Raw genomic sequence first — 20,240 nt, 5'->3', positions numbered from 1 at the left:
GGGACTAGTAGTAGTGGATTAATCAAAATTTGGTGCTCTGGTGAGTTATTTGGGGCAGCAGGATGGTGTATGTGAAACTGAGTCAAAAAATAATAAAGGGACATGTCACCCAGTGCAACAGTGTGGCTATTAATGTGTTATTAATAGTGTTTGGATAACAATGGAGCTCTACGGCACAGAGGAAGAAGATATATCGGGCTCTGGTACACACACACTTGAAAGTAGCATTAGAGGCATTCTGTGCTGATTTAGGTCTTTTCATGAGATTTGAAGAAAAATATAAAACATCACAAAATCTACCGTTAAGTTTTAATGTCCCACAGTAACCAAAAAGACAAATTCTACACATATAAAATGTACAATTGCCTTTTATTAACCATTTTCAACAAAGAAATTAACCACATTTCGGTTTCTGCTCACATTAAATGGAAATCTGAGATCTGTTACATGATAGTAACCAAAATACAGACAGCTCATATCTACAGGTAGAACGCAACAAACAGTACAAGTACAGAGGAACATTGTTAGAGTTACATTTTACTTAACTGTGTTTGCGTGTGTGAATGTGTATGTTTCTTATTCAACTCATAAAAAGAAATGTACAAGCCAGCCTTGGGTCACTGCTGCTTAAAAAACAAACGTGTTGTTGATTACTGTGTGGCAGCCCAGAACCAAAACGAGTCCCCTGATGTTCACAGAGGAGTATCTATTGACCGCTGGCTGTAAGGTCTGTGTTACAGTCCAGTTCCGACCAGCCCGAGGTGACCAGAGAAACAACACAGAAGGAGAAGTGAAGCGCCTCAAGTTGATTGCTCATTTCCTTCGTCTGCTGCTTGACGAGCGGCTTGGTGACTGTCTGCTGTCACTCCTACCAGGGAGGAAAGAGTAAAATAATAACAATCTATAAAGCTGTCACTGGTGGTTTAGGATATTTTGTGCTGATAAATAAACTAAGTGTCACATAAATGTTACTTTTATAACACAATTCAATAACCAGAACAGATTCTATGTAAGATAGGGTGAACAAACATAAAAATACATTTATATGGAGGCACCCAACATCTGTTGTTAAGGTAATGTAGGTAAAGGAAGCAGTTTCAAGCTTTGCATATTTAAGTGTTGTTTTATCTGGTGTCAAATCTATTTACCATGTAGAAGCACTACATTTATATGCACACAAGTAATTAAGATGACAGCATTTTGATAAAGGCTTTTTGCTTTATATTCTTTGTATTGAAACATACAGTATGACAGGAATTGGAATTATATTTCTGTTGTAAAGCTGTTTACATGCTCTTTAATTGCCATGTAGTGGCTACAGACCTGCGGCTCGGCGAGGGCGGCGCTGCTCTCATATACCTTGGAGGAGAATAACTGAGTGAGCGAGAATCTCTCAGTGAATCAGCCGGCACCCTGCGTGGCATGGCAGGGCTGTGAGGGAAAACACAACTGTCAGTCAAAGTCTCAAAGCCAGAACACATCTGTAGAACTCTAGTTTAGTTTTTGCATAAACATTTCCAGTAAAAGTTTGTATTCAAACAACTTGGAGAAGCAAAAAAAGAATAATGTTACAGACAATTTAGTTACTGAACAATCGGTACCCCACCCCCTTTAGAAGCATCCTTGAAAGGCAGAATGAAAAGCTAAACGCTGTTGACATCAGTGTCTTCCTCACAGTGTTGTTCTGTTTGAGCTGCTGAGTCATGGACAATCAATACGACTCAACCCAATAATACAACAGTGGATTGTTATAAATGGCACAAGGCCTCCATATCAAAATGTAAAAACAACGACTCCACCTGCCAACAGTTTTGGGAGCTGCCTTACATAGCCCCAGATTGGAGGCAAATTGGGGTTGGCTCAGCACTTGTAAACTGGCTCTCAAGCGCTGTGTGAACTCATTGGCTCACCAAACCAATGCATCACACACGCTCCCCAGATTATTTAGCAGCCTAAATATCTCAACCTGTAAGGGACTTAGTGGGTGAATTACAGCCAATGAGAGTGCAAGACATGGGTTGAGGACAGAGATAAGCGGCAATGCAGCGCTTTCTAAGGTGTGTGTGTTTGAGACAGACAGACAGAGAGAAGGGGGAAGAGAAGGTGGACGATTGCACGCAGTGTTTCTCCAAGTTATTAGCCTAAAAACTTACTTGGAATGCTGCTTTTTCACTTTCTGACAGATATTTTCAAGTATGCACCCGGCCCCACGTCACATGACTTACAAGTAATACCAAACCTCATGAGTGACATCAAATTTTCAGTTCTTTTCCTTACTTCTTTTTTTTAGTTTCCTCTTCATTCTCTGATGAGGACGATGATGAAGAGCTTTGAGGTTTGTCTGTCTTCCTATTAAAAATGGCAACAAGGGTAATTATTAATAACTACTAAGTCATTTATGATTAATCGGTAAAACAAGTGTATCATTATTTTGTGATCATAAGGAATAAAAGCCTGGCCTTTTCAGTGTCTAATGTTCATCTATTGTAGTTTCATTGTGTCAGTCTATTCTCTACACACCACATCTATTGCACAAATTGTGATTTGTGATATTGGGCTATATAAATAAAACTGACTTGACATGACATTTATCTCACACAGTTCAACTTTCCCCCATTTCTTGCTTACCCCTTTTCTTGCTCCACTTCAGAGTCAGAGCTGTCTGAAGAGGATGATGAGGAAGAGGAAGAAGAGGAGGATGAGGACGAGGAAGAGGAGCTGGAGCTGCTGCTCCTGTTGGCTTTCTTGCTTTCACTCGCCTCCGTCCCGTTTACAGCGCTCTCTCTTCTGACTGTTTGGTCTGACGGTTGAGGGGCTGTCACTGGTGACTGCTTCCTGGTTGGACCTCGTGATGACTGTTTGGTTTCTGGTTGGCTGCCAGCCGGAGACCTTCTGGAGGGCACATCGGAGCGCCTGGAGTCGGACTGGGAGCCTCTCCTACCTGAGGTTGGGGCATGGGATGAGTCTCTGGAAGGGGCGTGTGAAGAAGAAGAACGACTTTTCTGCTCTCTATCTCTCTTCTCATCCTCTCGCTCTGTTCTCCTGTCTCTCTCTGTTAATGCTTTTGTGTCTTTCCTCTCTCGCTGTGGTGACGGTGAGGACGAAGATGAAGAGGAGGAGCTGGAGGAGGATGACGAGGAGGAGGAGGACCTGTGGGGCTGGGGAACATCTTTTGGGGGCAGACGCTCCTTCGCCCTTTCTCTCTCTTGTTCTGCCTCCCTCTGCCTGATCCTCTCCTGTTCCCTTTCTCTCGCTCTTTCTCGGGAGAGGGAGCGACTGCTCCTCCTTCGCCGCTGTGGAGAGGGAGAACGACGGGACCTACAAAAGGAAAATATAAAACACAGTACATTTAGACTGAGCATGTCATACTCCGCTCTCTGCCGCATTTCCTGTCTACATCTTCACTGTCAAAACCGTCCAAAAAAGACAAAATGCCACCAAAAAAAAAAAAAAAAAAAAGGACATCATCCTTATGACATCAGAGTAACTGATTATGTTTCTGTGATATCACATAATTAATCTGTTATCTACAATCTTCTAAAAAAAATTAATACTCAAAATTCCATGCTCCTAAAATCTTAAAAATTCTGACGGTTATTTTACATCTTCATTCGGTATATTCAAAAATCAAAAAGTAAACAAAAACAGAATCCAATAAGTTTCATTAAAGAGCCCTATTTACACTATTACTGTAATACCAATTGTTGCTCAATCTGTAATGATCTGTTCACACTTAACTTTTGTTTTAAATAAAAAAGAAGTTATGTATTTATTCATTATAATTTTGCAGCACACACACACACACACACACACACACACACTCACTCACTCACTCACTCATCTGTTCTTAACTGTCTTGTTTGTTGGTGTGTTATTTTTTATCTATTTACTGTCATACTCTACATTTCATATTTTTTCTGAAATGAAGCTACATTAAAAGGTCAAGACATGCGTGAAATAAACTTTACTTTTTTCTGTGTATTTAAGGTCTAAACATTTGAACAGTTCCCATTCCTGTGAGGTATTTAGGGCAGCCATCTTGTTACCATGATTTTGTGAATCACTCACTGGTTATTCTGAGCAGAGCAAAAGCTAAATACAGATTAAAAGGTGATTGTAATCTGCACGTCAAACCAATTCATCCCTAATCAGATAAGGCAAACTTTAACGTACATAAAGGTTTCATCTTACCTGCTGGGGGGACTTCGCCTCCTGGGACTTCTAGACCGGGACCTGCTGCGCCTTCTTGAGCTTCTGGACCTGCTCCTCCTGGCAACCCGTTCTCTGTCCTTGTCTCTCTCCCTCTCCCTCTCTCTGTCCCTTTGTCTCTCTCTCTCCCGGTCTGACCAGGCCAGAGGAGGAGAAGCTCTCCTGGATCGAGGTGGGGGTTCCTGATACTGCCTAGGTGGAGTGCGACGTGCTGGGGAGGTTGTGGAGCTTTTCTGGGGAGGAGAGCGTGACCTCCTGGCTAAGGGGCTGGACCTCACTGGCCTCCTGGTTATGTCCCTCTCCCTACCTCTCTCCCTCTCCCCGACTTTTGCCTCCATTCTTGTTTTCTCTGCCTTGGCCTCAGAGGGGGAGTACCTGTTGCTGCCTCTGTTGGTGTCTGCTCTGTTGGATGGGGAAGGAGGTGGAGTGGGGCTGTCCATTTGTGTGGGGCTATATCGCTCATTACCTTTTTTTCGCGATGGGTAAGTCTCTGCAGGAGCTCTGTGAGGACCGCTTACCCTCTCATGTTTGTCTCCGCCACCTTCTCTCTCCTTCTGGGCTCGTTGGAGCCTGTCGCCCTCAGAGGAGGAGACAGGGCTTTCCATTCTACCATTAGCTAAATACCTTTGAACTGCAGCTCCAATGGCTGATGGTGCACTTTTTGAGGGGCTACTTTTTTCCTTCCCTGCAGACCTGGCCTTTTTCACCTTGCCCTCATCTTCAGAGGATGAGGACGAAGAGGAAGAGGAAGGTGAAGAGGAGGATGAGGAGCTATCACTGTCACTATCACTGCTGCTACTGCTGCTGCTACCACTGCTACTACTACTGCTGCTCCCTTGTCTTTTTTTCTCAGTCTGTTTCTCCTTGTCATCTTGTTTCTCCTTCCTCAGAGGGCTTCTAGTCTTTTCTTGGCTCTCCTTCATCTCTGGTCTTTCACCCCTGCCTTTGTCTGCAGGTCTTGACCCATCTCGCCTGCCCTCTGCATTCGATCGGACAGCCTCATCTCTCTTTCTGATGCCATCTTGAGCATGCTCTCTGTCTAATTCCCTCTGACGGTTCAGATGCCTGTCCCTCTCATTAACACTCTCCCTGTCTTTTTCTCTTCTCCTCTCATCCTCCCTTTCTCTTTGACGCCCATTGGTGACAGGTGAGTGAGAGGTTGGTGACAGAGAAGTGCGGGATGAGTGTCCTCCATCCCTTCTCCTGTCATTTTTCTGTTGGACAGGAGACGCCTCTCTCTCCTGTCTCTTACCAGTGTCTCTCCTGTTGTCTTTATCATTTGGCGCCCTTGAGTGCAGATCTCTGTCAGTCCTGCGCTCCCTCTCTCCACTCCTCTCCCTCCTAGCCCTGTCCTTTTCAGGGGGAGGTGAGGGGGATGAAGAGTCATGTCTTATCTTTTTTTCCTGTTTATTCCTGTCCTTTTCCCGCTCAGTGTCTCTGCTTCTTCCCCTCCTTGTCTCTTGTTTGGATTGAGGTGGAGGAGAAGGAGAACTGGATGAGGACGAGTCATGTCTGGTCCTCTGAGGAATGCTGTCCTTTCCTTTGTCCCTCTTTTCTCTGCTTCTTGAACGTCTCCCTTTTTCCATCTCTCTGCTTTTTGAAAGGCTGCCTTTCTCCACATCTCTGCTTCTTGAACGCCTCCCTTTCTCCACATCTCTGCTTCTTGAACGCCTCCCTTTCTCCACATCTTTGCTTCTTGAACGCCTCCCTTTCTCCATGTCTCTGCTTCTGGAACGCCTCCCTTTGTCCCTCTCATTTTCTCTACTCCTTGAACGCCTCCCTCTCTCGTTGTCTCTGCTCCTTGAATGCCTCCCTCTCTCGTTGTCTCTGCTCCTCGATCGCTGTCCTTTTTCCATCTCTCTGCTTCTGGGGCTCCTTCCTCTCCCCCTCTCTTTTTCTATGCTCCTGGAACGCCTCCTTTTCTCCATCTCTCTGCTTCTTGAACGCCTCCCTTTCTCCCTCATGTTTTCTATGCTCGGGGAACGTCTCCTTTTCTCCACCTCTCTGCTCCTGGAACGCCTCCCTCTCTCCCTCTCCCTGCTTTTTTCTGTCTGTGGTGGTGGAGAAGGGGATGAAGAGTCATGTCTCCTTTTGGAGGAGGTCTTCTCCACCTCACTTGGCCGCTGCTTCTCTGCTCTCTCAAGATTGGGCTTCTTCTAGATGAAGGAACGATTTGTTGGTGTCATTTAACATACAGTTTTAATGTTCACAGAGAGAGCCAAAGATACATGCCAAAATGAATCAGTTTAAATTTAGTTTGGGAGACTAAAAGCAAAATGTTTAGAATGTTTAGTCTAATGCAGCAGCCTCAGCCTTACCCCTTCACTTCTCTGATGATGTGGGCTGTGCTCCTCGTAGTCTCGTGTCCTCCTGTCTGGCGATCTCCCCTTTCTACCTTCATCAGATTTTCTTGCAGTTTGGTCCTGTTTACGTGATCTCAGCGGAACTGGGGACTGGCTATTAATATCAGAGAAAAAAAAAAATGCATTTTAGAGGTTGACTCTTTAAAGGCTGATATTATAACGAGAGACTGGGGCAGAAAAAGCTGATAACTTATTAATCAGCTGATATCTTTTGTTATATTGTTTGAGCTATTATTTTCCCTAAAGTCACTCTGAGATCCTCAGATACTAAATGACTTTAATTTAACCATGTCTATGGAGACTCAATGCCAAATGATGATCAGAGACGGTGAGCATTTCTTACTTAGTTATTGTATTTGAAATATTTTCAATTACTTTTCAGTACTTTGTTACTTGTATTTGACACGGCTGGGAAAAAAAAATTCAAATGTAATTTTTAACAAGATACTTTGTGGAGTAAGTTTGTATTTTCAAAATACTCAAATACTTTTAAATGATTCATAAAACATAAAAACATGACTAGGTCAAAACCTAGTATAGCTGGATTATGTTTGAAACATTAGAGGGCTTTTAATACAAAGAGCTTTTGATTTGAAAAGGATAGAGTGGAGATATTGTGCTGAACACTGGTCTAACTGCATCACTCAAACTCATGCTAACTGGGTTACAATGGTGTAATGTAATCACTCAGTCAGTCAGTCTCAGTGACAGACTTTTGTGTTTATAGGTTGGTCCTGCTGTTGCAGTCCAGCCAAAAAAATATAATGTAAATACATGTTAAAATGAAGAGATATACACTTAGATACAGTCACCCAGCAGAAGGAACCTGCTTTCTCTGGAGCTGTATCCACTGATACAGCTCCCTTTTGCTTAATTCAACACAACCCTAGGGATGGGTACCAAAACCCGGTACTAAATTAGTCCCAGGGCTAAACTGACAAAGACTGTAGTATTGATAAGCTCTGATGGTATTGGTTCTTTTATCGGTACTTTTAACATTTTGGTTTAATTCATTATCATCCTGCAGCCTCTCATCTGTGCTCTGTGCTGAGGCTGTACTCCTCCACATACACACACATGGTAACATGGTAACTGGTGAACAGCTGAGCAACCGTGATGGAAACAAAATGAAGATAATTCAAAAATTACGAGAATTGACAGCAGCTAACACTCGTTACTGTAAGTGCAATTAAACCTTAGCGAGTAAGAAGCCAATAATTTATCAATACACGTGTTTAGCATGCATGAACATGTAAACATGTAGACAGCGATATTCAATATGCTCCGCCCACAGTCTCTCATCCACTGACACTATCGTTATGTTTTACACAAGGACAGTAAAACAGCTTTCCTTCTTTCTGATGTCAAATTACTTCATTAATCAACTCAGGTTCATACAAGTTCATCCACATGGACCGTGCATCACCGATCTCAATCGTTGTACATAAAGTAGCCAAATAAAAACATAAGTGTATCAAGAAAACAATCAGCAGTGAAATTTGTTTCAAGACACTTCAGGTAAACGAATAATCCTTTAAAAAGTTTGATTTGAGAGCACATATCTTCTCCTAAGTGTTTGTTTATGTGCTCTGCCACCGTAAATCATCACCACATGATTCCGGAGCGCGGCACTGCTGCTGCTCACCGCTCCCTCAGGGGATGGGTCAAAGGCAGAGAACAAATTTCACACACTCAGGTGTGTGACAATCAGTGGGACTTTAACTTTAAATCACTGTAGGCCTCGATGCTGCTCTGATGGTCCTGCAGCTCACTCACTCACCTCAGTTTATTTGGATCGAGCAAGTGGGTGATTAATTCATGTGTAGTAATGATTATGCCTACAGATTAAACGCATGCGTCATTTTCAATTTTTTATTAACAGAAATTAGGCTGATGTTTGTATCAAAAATAGGCTATATATCATGAATTACTAGAAAACAAATACATTCTATGTCAAATCAAGATGTTCAGCAGCAGTGAGCACCCCCATATAGTTAGAATGGTACGGTCTTGTTTCATAACCACATTTTGTGACGATTCGACAGCAAGACTGGCAGTTGAATCAGACTTCTCCGAATCGAATCACCAAATCATCAACTATTCGGGGTCACCCCTATTATTTTGAATCATGACTTTGATCTGAATTTATTCTTTTAAAATTAATATATTTTCTAAAGAGCAATTATTTAGAAATGGAAAAGAACTGATAATAGTACCAATAAAGTACCGAATTGATAAGAGTATTGATAACAGTAGTATCAATAAAATCTTAATGATACCCATGCCTACACAACCCTCCTCTCCCCTCTGTTCCAGTCAGTGAGGTATGTCCCTGCATGACAGGTGGAGGTTGCGCAGCGCCATCAGCCACTATCTGAGCCAAGTTAAGGCCCATGTGACTTAACATACGAAAATGTATACGTCCGTTTCAAACGATGTTACTGTCACTGCCCACATACTTCCATGCGCCCTTTACGTTGGCATGGATGTTAACCAATATATCCACCAGGAGGCAGCCCAGAGTCAAAACTTTATGACAACAACAAACTCAAAAACAAACACGGCGACTGTGGAGGAGATATTGATAATGTACCTCTTGCATAAAAGACAAAAACAGAGGCAGCGTAATAGGAGGCGGTGGTCGGTGACTACGTTCAATACATCGCAACTGGAGGACAGAGAATTCTTTTTTTCCCTTCCAATCTCCTCCCAGCTGTTCTGTAGCATGTGTTTATTCCGGTGTCCAGGACACAACCTTTCCTCAAAAAGTTCCGTCACTGTTATTTCTTCTTCGTGTCTCACTAGAGCTACGTATCGGGTAGTGACAGCAACACTGCCCCCACGGTTTCCGGTGGTACTGCTCCATTTGGCCCGTATCCGTAAGCTTTATGGAAACATGCAGAAATACAGATGAAATGAACGCGGAGCACGGACAGAAGGCTCCGTCCGTATCCGGATCCATATTTAACGTTGAGCATAAATGGACCTTTAGCTGACAAAAAAAAAAAAGCACAACATCTCCTCCTGGCCAAACTGATTAATCGGTTAAACTGCATTGCATATGATAAGACATACCTTCTATATAAGGGTTCTGTATTTTCAAACAAACTGGTTTGTACCAAGTGTTGTCCAAAAATGTCGAAAGGCAAAATGCCATTGTATCACAGAAATGGGGGCTGACAACCACTACTAGCTTAATGTCAGTTGGTCTACATGTTCTGGAGTATGAAAAATAAGTGAGTGCACTGCTCTGCAGTTACAAGTGTAATTAACTTCTCTGCTCTTTTGAAATCAAACAGGCTATGAATCTTCTTCTATTTTCTTTACCAATAAAGAGAATTAACATAACACAGAGAAACTTTATCAAAGATAGTTATCCAGTTCTTAAATCAAAAAATGTACTTAAAGCTAAAAATACTGCAGGTACAGAGTCATTTACCTTTAAGTCAGTCATTACAATGTGGTACACTTTTGCCAGGACATAGAGGAATTTTAATAAAAGAAATATTTTTGATTAAATAATCATCATCATATCATCTCATACCTGTGACCAGAGCTGGAAGAGACACTTCTGCGTCTCACTGCCTTTGCTTTTGGAGGACTCGGGCTTTCACTCTTCTTTCCTTTCTTCTTGGACAACTTCTGCTTCTCATCAGAGGAACTTTGACTGGGTGAGGGTCAGAAGGGACATGATTTACACACAATCACATGTACTTAGTAACCCTCAACTAGTGAAAATGATCTCCAATTTTTATAAAACATTTATAGAAGCAGTTTTGTAGCCACAGTTGTCAGCCCAAGAACTAAACCTCAGTCGCAGTTAGAATTTTACTGTATGAAATGTTCAACGACAAGAACACAGAAACACTGCCCTGCTGACTGCTTATGAGACAAGACAGATAAACACCTACCTGTCTTCTTCTTCTTCATCTTCTGATGCCTCACTGAAACACAAATTTCCAGTCAATAATCACGGTCTATGTGAAATATTTCAATGTAACATTAGAAGCCAGTGGTGGAATACCGTTTCTTTTTCTTCTTTTTGGATTTCTTCTTCTCTCGTCGAGGAGATGGGGAGGGACTCTCTGAGCTGCTGACAGGAGCAAAAAACTGTCAGACCTTTAATTTATTGTCAGGAACTTTACTACTCTTATTAAGTTAATTTTCTCACCTGTCTCTGTTCTTGTTCTTCTTTTTCTTCTTCCGACTGCGCTTCTTAGGAGGAGAATCTGACTCATCCGAATCCTCCACCAACCTGAGAATACAAAGGCAACATAACTTGAGTCAAGAACAGAAATAATGGTGGGTGATGAGTGAACATATTACACTGTAGTATGTTTTTCCCCCTGTTCAAGGGTTTTTTTTGTATGTGAGGGAGGGGGGGCTTATATGAAGTGTGGGTTGAAAAAGACAGAGGGAGTCGTATGCCGTAGGCATATCAGGAGAACTGGTACTGGAGGTACTGGGAATGCAATTCTTTTAGACCTGACAGAGCAGCATACACACCTACAAGTGTCCTAGGCTGTCAATACATGCCAAGATAAGTAGGAAAACATCAACCAGCACAGGATCAACTACAGCAACAAGTGTAAGATGGCGACATGTGCAGCTGCAATGACAGCTCCGCCTCAACTCCACTATGAAGAGATAAACAGTAAGAGTCGTGTATGGAAGTACTGTGCATTCAAGGTGGATGATCAGGGAGTCATAATAAATTTTCAGAAAACCAGGATACAATCAGTGCCATTGAACTTTTCTGACAAAAGGAGGGAACACTTCCAGATTTATAAAAAAATAACCTTCACGGTGAGTGAGTTTCAAATGGTTTAAGTGCATGGAATTTATCTGGGTTTTTGTTTGTTGTCTACTGTGTTATCAAACTGGGTATCGAGTATGTGGAATATAACTGGTACTGGTACTGACGACTAAATTTCTGGTATTGTGACACGCCTTCTATGCTAAAGATTGCAAAATCTCGAGGCAAATTTGTGATCTGTTGAACAAAATTGCTTGACAAGTAAGCGACCACAGTGGTGGTGTTTTAGCCATTGCTATGGTTTTGTGATTTACAAAGATTCCAACAAGTATCACAATGTCTTAAAAAGCGACAATTATCCAATGCAGTGTGTCACAGCATTTAAAGCTACCGCTTTGTTCCAATGCCTGTCAGTAGAACGGCCCTTAAAATAACATGAAATATAATCACAGACAACCTGGTGAGTACAAGATTGATTGCCTTTTAAAAGTTCCTCCAGTGAAATTTTAGAATATTGACAATTTTGTTTTGTTTTGAGTCCAGTGGGCAGCCCATTGAATATGTTAGCTCTCTAGCCAAAGGAGGCCTTCTGGTACAGTATTTTATAGTTCCCTAGCAGACAATCCAAAGGCCTTTAACAGTTGAACCATGTTTTTTTTTTTTTTTTTTTTTTAAGATTTTTTTTGGGGGGGGATTTCTTGCCTTTAATGAACAGGACAGTTGAGTGTGAATGGGGGAGAGAGGGGATGACATGCAGCAAAGGGCCACAGGCTGGACTCGAACCTGGGCCGTTGCCGCAACAGCCTTGTACATGGGGCGCCTGCTCTATCCACTAAGCCACCGACGCCCCAGTTGTACCATGTTTCAAGCGCATATGTCCAGGGTTTCCAGGATGTGACAGTGTTGTGATCTTATTGGACTTTTGTCCTGTATTTTTACTGCATGATTGAATGACATCTCTCGAGGGTTAATCACTGATGAAGTCTAAATGTTTACAGATTAACTTTTATAGCTCTGCTTATCTTTTTAGCATGCTTGTCAAATTTCAAGTCAGGGTCCAATGTTAGATGTTAGATATCTGGCCTCAGAAACTTGATTGACTATTGATCCTCACATCTTGTCCAGTTGATGCTGGCCTTGTTCTTGAGGAATATGGACATCTGTTCTTTTTTTTTTTTTTTTTTTTTACATTAAGTGTCAAACACAAGTTTTGACACTTAGTTGTTAGGAATCTCTGAAAGCAGTTTTGAAATCTCTGAAAGCTGACAAAACACTGAGCTAAGAATGCTGCATATATTTTTATGGGCTGAGTCTGACTGCAAGTTTGCTGTCACTAAAGCCTGAAGTATGGTCCTGCGTTAAATCAATGACGTACCTACGTCGTAGGGTACGCGGCTACGCAGGAGGCTCGCCATAGCCCCCGGTGTAGCCTGACATGCACCTCCCAAAAAATGTAACTACACGTCGAGGCGACACAGACCCAGCACAGACTGAGAGGGCTGTGATTGGTTTGCTTGGTAGCAACGCATTTCCGGTTTTGTACTTCCAGATTGCGCCATCCCTGCCATCTTTAAACATCTTCTGTTGCCATGTAGATGTTGCAGTATTAACATACTTTCTTCGACATCCAACAACTCCAACTCTAGCAAGATTCTCTCTCTCTCTCAGTCGCCATTGTTCACTGTGACTGGAAAAGCCGGAAGCTAAACAAAGAATCAACTAGAGACGACGATAACCATTCAGGAAAGGAACGCAGCCCCCTACCGCTCTGCCGGTGAATTGCACCGCGACGAAATGGAGTGACGGAGAAGTTTGAAGGGTTCACGACGGCGTCACGGCAACGACATAGGTACGTCGTTGATTTAACGCAGGACCATAAATCAGGCTTAACACTTATCTGACTATGTGTTCACCCTGCTGTTGCTCGCATCTCTAGCTGTGTGCAAAGCTCTTTTTAAATGTATACTGAATGCTCACTTTAAGAACCTTTTTACTGAGGCTGGAGAATGCTGACAATTATTTTTAGCCACACTGTCCAGCTCTGTTACTTTGCAAAATTAAAATGAAAAAGAGCCATTAATTTGATATGCACTGTGGGTGTGTTTTGTTCTACTCACGTATATTTCTGCTGCTGCAGCCTCTCTCTCTCCAGGCGTTCCTGCTCTTTCTTCTCCTTCTCCTTTTCCTTACGGTCGGCATGGAAGGATGATCCATCCACATAGTCACTGGCAATGCCAAAAGCAGCGCGAAGACGGTCATTCTTCTGCTGGTTGGCTGCAGCCAGAGCATGAGTCTCCGTCACCCTAAGAAATAACAAATCAAACAGCTTTGTATTACTGATACTGCAATATTAGGGGTGCACGATAACTATCGGGCCGATAATAGAAATTATTACGTCATTCCAATAAGTCCGATATCATGACGAATAGCCCCGATAACATATATAATTTTGTCAGCACGGCAGTGCCCCGTTCCCACTATGAGACCTGAATGGCCTGCAGTGAATGCTGCGTTCAAGTGATGTCGATATAATCAGAAAAACTCTTTCTGACTGGAAAAATTCAAGAATTCCCCCTCATGTCGGAAAACAACTCATTAACTCGGTTATAATTTCACACAGACGCGCACACTCTCTCTCTTTCACTCTCTCACACACACACACACACACACACACACACACACACACACACACACACACGCACACACACACACGCACACACACTCACATAGATGCGCACACTCTCTCTCACACTTTGCACGGTATACTGGTACCAACGGTAGACCACGGCACTAAAACTCCACAGTACATATCAGTGTTTCCGCTACATTCATTTAGCAGCGGCGTGTCGCCGCTGCTAAATTATTGCTGCCGCTGCTGCTCCTTCAAAACATTTCTGCAAATGCACCACCACTCTGAGACATCTGTGCATTTGCACAGTGCAGCAGACAGTATAGTGAAGAGAGCAGCGTTGAGGGGAGTGGGGGAAGGCTCCTATTTAGGAATGCACCGAATATATTCGGCCGAATATTGCAAAACAACACACATTCTGCATTCGGTGGAATAAGTGAAAAGCAAGGCCGAATAATAGCAGCGTGTTTTGATAACGCAATCAAACAGCGTGCGGTACGGCGGCGCATTATAATGGCTTACCGGCAAAGAAGTCCGGCTCCAGGTGAATAACTTGTTGTCATGACTGTCCAAAAGTACCTGAACAGCTGAGCCATGGCGGGACACAGTACGTGGCGTATCAGAGGAGAAACTTTAGGGACTGTTCGTTACTTATGAAGGGACCTGTCAGGGGAGGAGGGTGGCTGGTTGATTTTTATTTCATTTATTTATTTTATTTCCCCCTATGTTAATCACTTATTGATGCTGTTTTTGAAGTATGAATAAGTCAATAAGTAATTTATTCCATTGAAATATCATTGATGCATTATAGAAAAGTGATTTATCTTTTTATAAATGACAAAAGGCACATCTGCCTCATTTTTGCTGGGGTATAGTGAACCTACTCAGAACTGTGATACTGTCACTGGTATCGTACCGTGGGTCCCAATTTGGTACCGTGACAACACTATCTCAAACACACACAGACTCTGTGTCTCTGTCTCTGTCTCTCTCCTAATATGAGATAAAAGAACAACTGAACCCCATTTACCTTAGTGAAAAGGTATTCATTTGAAGGGAACCATAAAGTGCAACACACACCGCCGCCGGCGCAGTGCTGTGGCCGTCAAGTGTCGCCCCCCAACACACACTGGCAGCGGCGCGCAGCAGCACCGTCGACGAGTATTTCCCACCCCAGCCCGCTAGGTGGCTGTACCTACACTAGTTGCCAACGGTTGCCAACTGCTAGTAACGGAAGAAGAAGAGGAAAAACTTTGAGGCGACAACAACTTGGATTTCACGGGTGAGTTCCTTATCAAAGTCGTCTTATTAAAAATTTGAAACAACCGGAATTGATACTACGGCGGCCGGGACGTACATAAAAGGCTTTTCTCGCAGTGCCGCCATGAGCGCCGGCCACGCTGGAAATAGAGCAGTGGGCTGAAGCAGAGCGGCGCGGCGCGGCGGCCAGCGCCAGTGTGGGTTGGTTCATAGAATATAATGGAGGCGGGCGTTTTGATGCGCGGTGTATAGCGGCGGTGTGTGTTGCACTTGAGCCAAAATTCTTTAAGCTTATTTTTTTGTTACTATGGAATGCACTTTTTCAGTTTGTTTACATAGACAAGTCTAACTTGTTCAGTGCAATCATTTTCTATATATATTTATTTTTTTGACCTTCTGGAATGAACTTTTTCAGTTTGTAATCCCAATGCATGTATTTGCATCAGTTCAAGGGGCCTTTATTTTTATATCAGTAAGTAATGCACCTTATTTAAATTGATGTTCGTTTGAGATATCAAATAGTTTTTTTGTTTGATATCTTTTCGAAAATGTTTGAGATGCTTGCCAATAGTTTTTCATTGGAAAAAATAAATATCTCTTCATTTAAAGAGTCAAAACTGTTTTGGTTTTGTTCATAGTATTGATGTCATGATCTTAGGTATGTATACACACACACACACACACATATATATGTATATATATATATATATATATATATATAAATATAATGTATATGCGCGTGTGTTATCAGTTATCGGTATCGGCCTTTAGGAGCTGAAAGTTATCGGTTATCGGTATCGGTTTAAAAGAAAAGTTATCGTGCATCCCTATGCAATATGAACTAATGAAATACTCTGGGTACTTCACAGCACAGCTTTTGATATTGTTTGTGCTGCTGTTTCAGCCTCCAGAGTTTGATAATTACATTTCAGGGCTTTTAGAATTGAGGTTTTCTGAAATCAAAAAACATTCAAGCACTTATTCAAACAGGCTGGGACAGTACATTACAAGGGAACAGTCCAAAACAAAATGGTAATATTTGGCATTATTTTCTTATTTTAACAGTATGTGGGTTCAACATTTGTATATTAAAATATCTTAATATTTACAACCTGTAGTCTTTATTTGTGCGAAAGACTACTAACAACGCATTATGGTGCAGCCACAATAATCTATCACCCATCACAATAGCTTTCATTGCATCACAACAAGTGGTCTTTTGTCTTTCTTCTAGTTGCCTGTTTTTGTGTTGTACTTACGTTGGTCTCTCAGTGGTGGCAGCAGCCGGCTCCTGCTTCTCCTGTAGCATCATACGGAAACTGTTCACCTTCTCCTCGATTTCCTCAGCTGAATACCTGACCACCCAGACACAGAAAAGTATCTAACACTGTACAGATAAAAGCAAAAAAACTTGCAGCTTTCCTTATTTTTTTCCTATTGTAGCAAGCTTCTGTCTACTGTATGTCCTTGTTATGAAACAGACTACAACAATTCCATGTTACAGTACAAGTACATCATTTAACAAATTCAAATGTTACAACAAACAAAGCAATTTGAGGGCATCACTTTTGGCTCTGGTTCTTATGGTGGGCATTTGTTTTTCTTACATAAAATTGACAGACCAGATAATCATTTCAGAAAATCAATTATGTAACTCATATTGAAAACAGCTGATCATAGTGGGGACAGATTTAGCATATTATAAACCTGCTTACAGCCTGGAAGTGGTTCATTTATTTCAAGGTTAATTATAACTCTATTCGTGTCAGCAAAACCCCTTTGTAGTCCAAGAGCCTCACGTTAGAATACAACTGTTGTCTTACCCTTGTTCTTCCATCATGTCCTGCAGTTCGGCACACTTGACCTCCAGCTGCCTCTTTCGTTGGTGCTCCAGGATGTCAGCATTGGGTTGCCTGTTGAGCTGACTCTCCAGCCTCTCCCTGTCCTTCTCATCCCGCTCACCACCGCGCTCATCCCGCGGCCGCTTGACCCGCAGGCTTGACAGGTTGCGTTGAACATAGCCATTGGTGCCGCTGCCCCGCGGAGTTGTCAGGCCAATCCCATTGTACATGGCTCTACCAAAAAAAAAAAAAAAAAAAGAACAGAAATACCGAAATAGATAAGATTACGTGAGCCTTTTAAGGTCTCCAAAGGGGAAACTCAGGAATTGCAGCAACACAAAGACAAAAATAAGAGCTGAGAAGAAGAAAAGTAAAATATAAGAGCAAATATGGGAAGAGGTATAAACCTAAGCCTAACAGAGAAGTAAATTTAAAAAAAAAAAAAAAAAATCTGGAATTCAAGACAAAGTTAAGAGGTACAGTAAGTGACAAGTTGCAAGGTATAATGACACAATATGATTAATGGTAGCGAGTCTAATTTTATGTGAACAGTGTGCAATAGAATATTGAATACTTTTAATAAGATACTTAGTGTTGTCTGTAATACGGCATACAATGTGGTAAGACAATATAACATATTAAGGCGGAATAGTATAATACGGTCAAGTAATATCAGGTATAGAATATAGTAAAACATGCAGTGTAGTTGTAGTAATAATAACAATGTAATAATAATAATAGGCAACATGGTTTAGGCATCATCGTTACTTAGTCTTGAAAACAAATACTAGAAATACAAAATAATAAAATGTAGTAAACAGAGCATTAATCCGTGCCTATCTCCTGTGAATAACGATTCACTTTGACCCAGTATTTGACACCTTTGTCTTTCTGTTATACTGACAGTGGCTATGAAGAGATCCATAGTAGGGCATGTCTCTATGGCCAGCATTTGGTCATATTTTTCTCACTTGTATCCATAAAGATATCCAGTTTATAAATACTGAGAAACTTGGTGTACTAAGATGGCTGACAAATGTACCAGAAGTGATTCAAGATCATTGCCAAGGCTGTATTTTCAGTCCTACATTTAATTAAAGTGGCTGACAAAATTGCACAAAGAAGAACATGGTTATAGAGTTTAATGAAACCACAGACACACAAACTAAAATGCAGGCGGCGGCATTTTGTAAGAGTGGCACAGGTTTCTTCCAACATATCATAGCTGATAAATGGCTTGTGAAACAAAGAGTAGACGTATGTATCGCTTGGTATGTTTAATTAAGCACCCCTATTCATATTTAGAGTGTTTATTCACGGTGAAAGTTAATTTTTATCGCGCATTAGCACGTGCGCCAGAACAGGCCTGTTGCTACGTCTGAATGTAAAATGGCATATTTATGATGACTCGAAGCTAAGCCAAACCATCAAATACTACATTAGGACTCACTGGTTGAGGCTAACATGGCTAAAAATTACTGCTTTATCATTTAGTTTAACAAACGACGTAGTGAATTTAATGCTACACATTTCTACAGGCCCAACCACACTTGTGCGTAGCGAACAATTCCTGTCTAAGCTAGCATGCTAACGTATTTGTTACGTACCAGTGTTTTCTCCGGGAGCGGAGAGAAAACGGCGTCGGGAGAAATTGGCGATAATTAATATCCTGTTGATTGAGATAATAAAACAACACTTATAACAAGTGAGATTTTCGAACTGTGGAAAAATAAAGAAATCTGGCTAGTTAGCTATCGGTTAGCTGGTCTGATCTCCAAATAGAGGAGGAACGAAATGAAAACCAAGTGACGTCAAACGCAAGGGACGCATATTTAAACTGCGGTGCGTTTAGGTGTTGGGGTAAAATTGTACACTTGGCTTTATATATGTATATATATATATATACATATATATATATATATATATATATATATATATATATATATATATATATATAAAGCCAAGTATGTATATATATATATTTATATATTATATATTATATATATATATATATATATATATATAATGGCTTTGGAATTTTGATGGGGAAAATGTATAGACGATATTTATTTATATTCAATGATAAAAACACGATGTATTGGGTTTGAGTATCTGAGTGTGTAAGTATCAAAAAGCTCCAATTACAGAATTTAGAAAAGAATGTGAATGTGACCATACTAAGATTATAAGGAGGGAAACTGTTGTGCAGCAGTTGCAATGTAACGTGGGGAGAAAAGCAAATATACAGAGTGCAATTAAAACAAATAGAACCAATATCAATTATCAGTAAGGTGCAAAACGAGGGTGCATGAACTAAATGTGCACTATGCTAGAAATGTAAAAAGGTAAATAGAGAATGTCACAGATACAACGTGTTAATTGGTGTGTTACAAGGCTACATTATCAACCGGACAAAGTGGACAACTTCTGCAAGCAGTTAGCCAGTTTGAAAACAGTCAATGTCTTGAGTGCCCTTTCAGTTCACTGTGTGCCAATTACTTTGCTACTGTTCAATTGTCCTTTTTTTTCCTTTAATCTTGGGGTCATGTCTTGCAGAGAAGTATGTGTCATAAGTTTTAATAGGCTACTTAAAATATTTTAGTTTACATTATGATCATAATCTCAAACAAATTTGTTTTTAACTAAACTAATTAATTAACCATCTTACTTAAATCTCGGGACAGGATAGTGATCCAGTGTTTAAATATGGGTTGATTTTGAGGAATTTGAGCAAAAATATGTTGTGTCAGGAGCTTTATTGCTACTCCTATAGCAATAAAGCTACAGGAGGAGCAGGAGTTACAGTAAAGCCTCCTGCCTTGGTGTTACATAGTATGGAAAAATATTTCTTTCACCTAAAAAGTAATTTAGGGGAAATTAAAAGGAAAATGCATTTTGTGTTTCTTGAGATGATGTATCTCTAATTCAAATACCGAACATGTTCATACCTTAAACAAAGTCCAGCATTTGAAAACTTAAGAAGTGAATGAAGTGTAAACCTTGCTGAAGCTCAGGTCTAAGTTATATGTGTGTGTGTGTGTGTGTGTGTGTGTGTGTGTGTGTGTGTGTGTGTGTGTGTGTACAGGTTAAACTCACTTGGGCATTTGGATTTGAAGATAATCATAGCCTAGGAGACTGTTGACTTCTCCCAGTGATCTCAGGTAATTTAATACATTTTGTAA

General features: G+C 41.2%; 1 protein-coding gene across 2 annotated transcripts; it reads right to left on the bottom strand.

Annotated features, from left to right (window-relative positions):
* Positions 1-350: 350 nt before the first annotated feature.
* On the bottom strand, positions 351-18,871 carry srrm2 (serine/arginine repetitive matrix 2). Of its 2 annotated transcripts, none has more exons than XM_049560826.1 (14): positions 18,666-18,871; positions 17,041-17,292; positions 16,477-16,572; positions 13,446-13,631; positions 10,744-10,827; positions 10,597-10,665; positions 10,484-10,516; positions 10,117-10,239; positions 6,528-6,666; positions 4,192-6,365; positions 2,629-3,318; positions 2,278-2,349; positions 1,324-1,431; positions 351-868 (listed from the first exon to the last, which is right to left on the bottom strand). In XM_049560826.1, exons 2-14 carry the CDS (start codon positions 17,286-17,288, stop codon positions 814-816), a joined length of 4,077 nt encoding a protein of 1,358 aa, XP_049416783.1. In that variant the 5' UTR covers positions 17,289-17,292; positions 18,666-18,871; the 3' UTR covers positions 351-813. The 2 variants fall into 2 exon arrangements, with proteins under 2 accessions (XP_049416783.1, XP_049416785.1); XM_049560828.1 differs by having other exon boundaries at positions 10,597-10,662.
* Between the last annotated feature and the right edge of the window lie 1,369 nt (positions 18,872-20,240).

This window comes from Epinephelus fuscoguttatus, linkage group LG19 (assembly GCF_011397635.1).
Source record: "Epinephelus fuscoguttatus linkage group LG19, E.fuscoguttatus.final_Chr_v1".
Lineage (NCBI taxonomy): Eukaryota > Metazoa > Chordata > Actinopteri > Perciformes > Serranidae > Epinephelus > Epinephelus fuscoguttatus.
Note: the sequence above shows the minus strand (reverse complement) of the source record. Positions and strands in the feature narration are given on the sequence as shown.

Excerpts from the sequence above, each read along its gene's own strand:
- srrm2 (XM_049560826.1), bottom strand. The coding sequence starts at position 17,288 with ATGTACAATGGGATTGGCCTGACAACTCCGCGGGGCAGCGGCACCAAT. Across the intron at positions 10,240-10,483 it reads GATGAAGAAGAAGAAGACAG|TCAAAGTTCCTCTGATGAGA; the intron begins GTAGGTGTTTAT and ends ACCCTCACCCAG. Across the intron at positions 2,350-2,628 it reads GAAGTGGAGCAAGAAAAGGG|GAAGACAGACAAACCTCAAA; the intron begins GTAAGCAAGAAA and ends CATTTTTAATAG.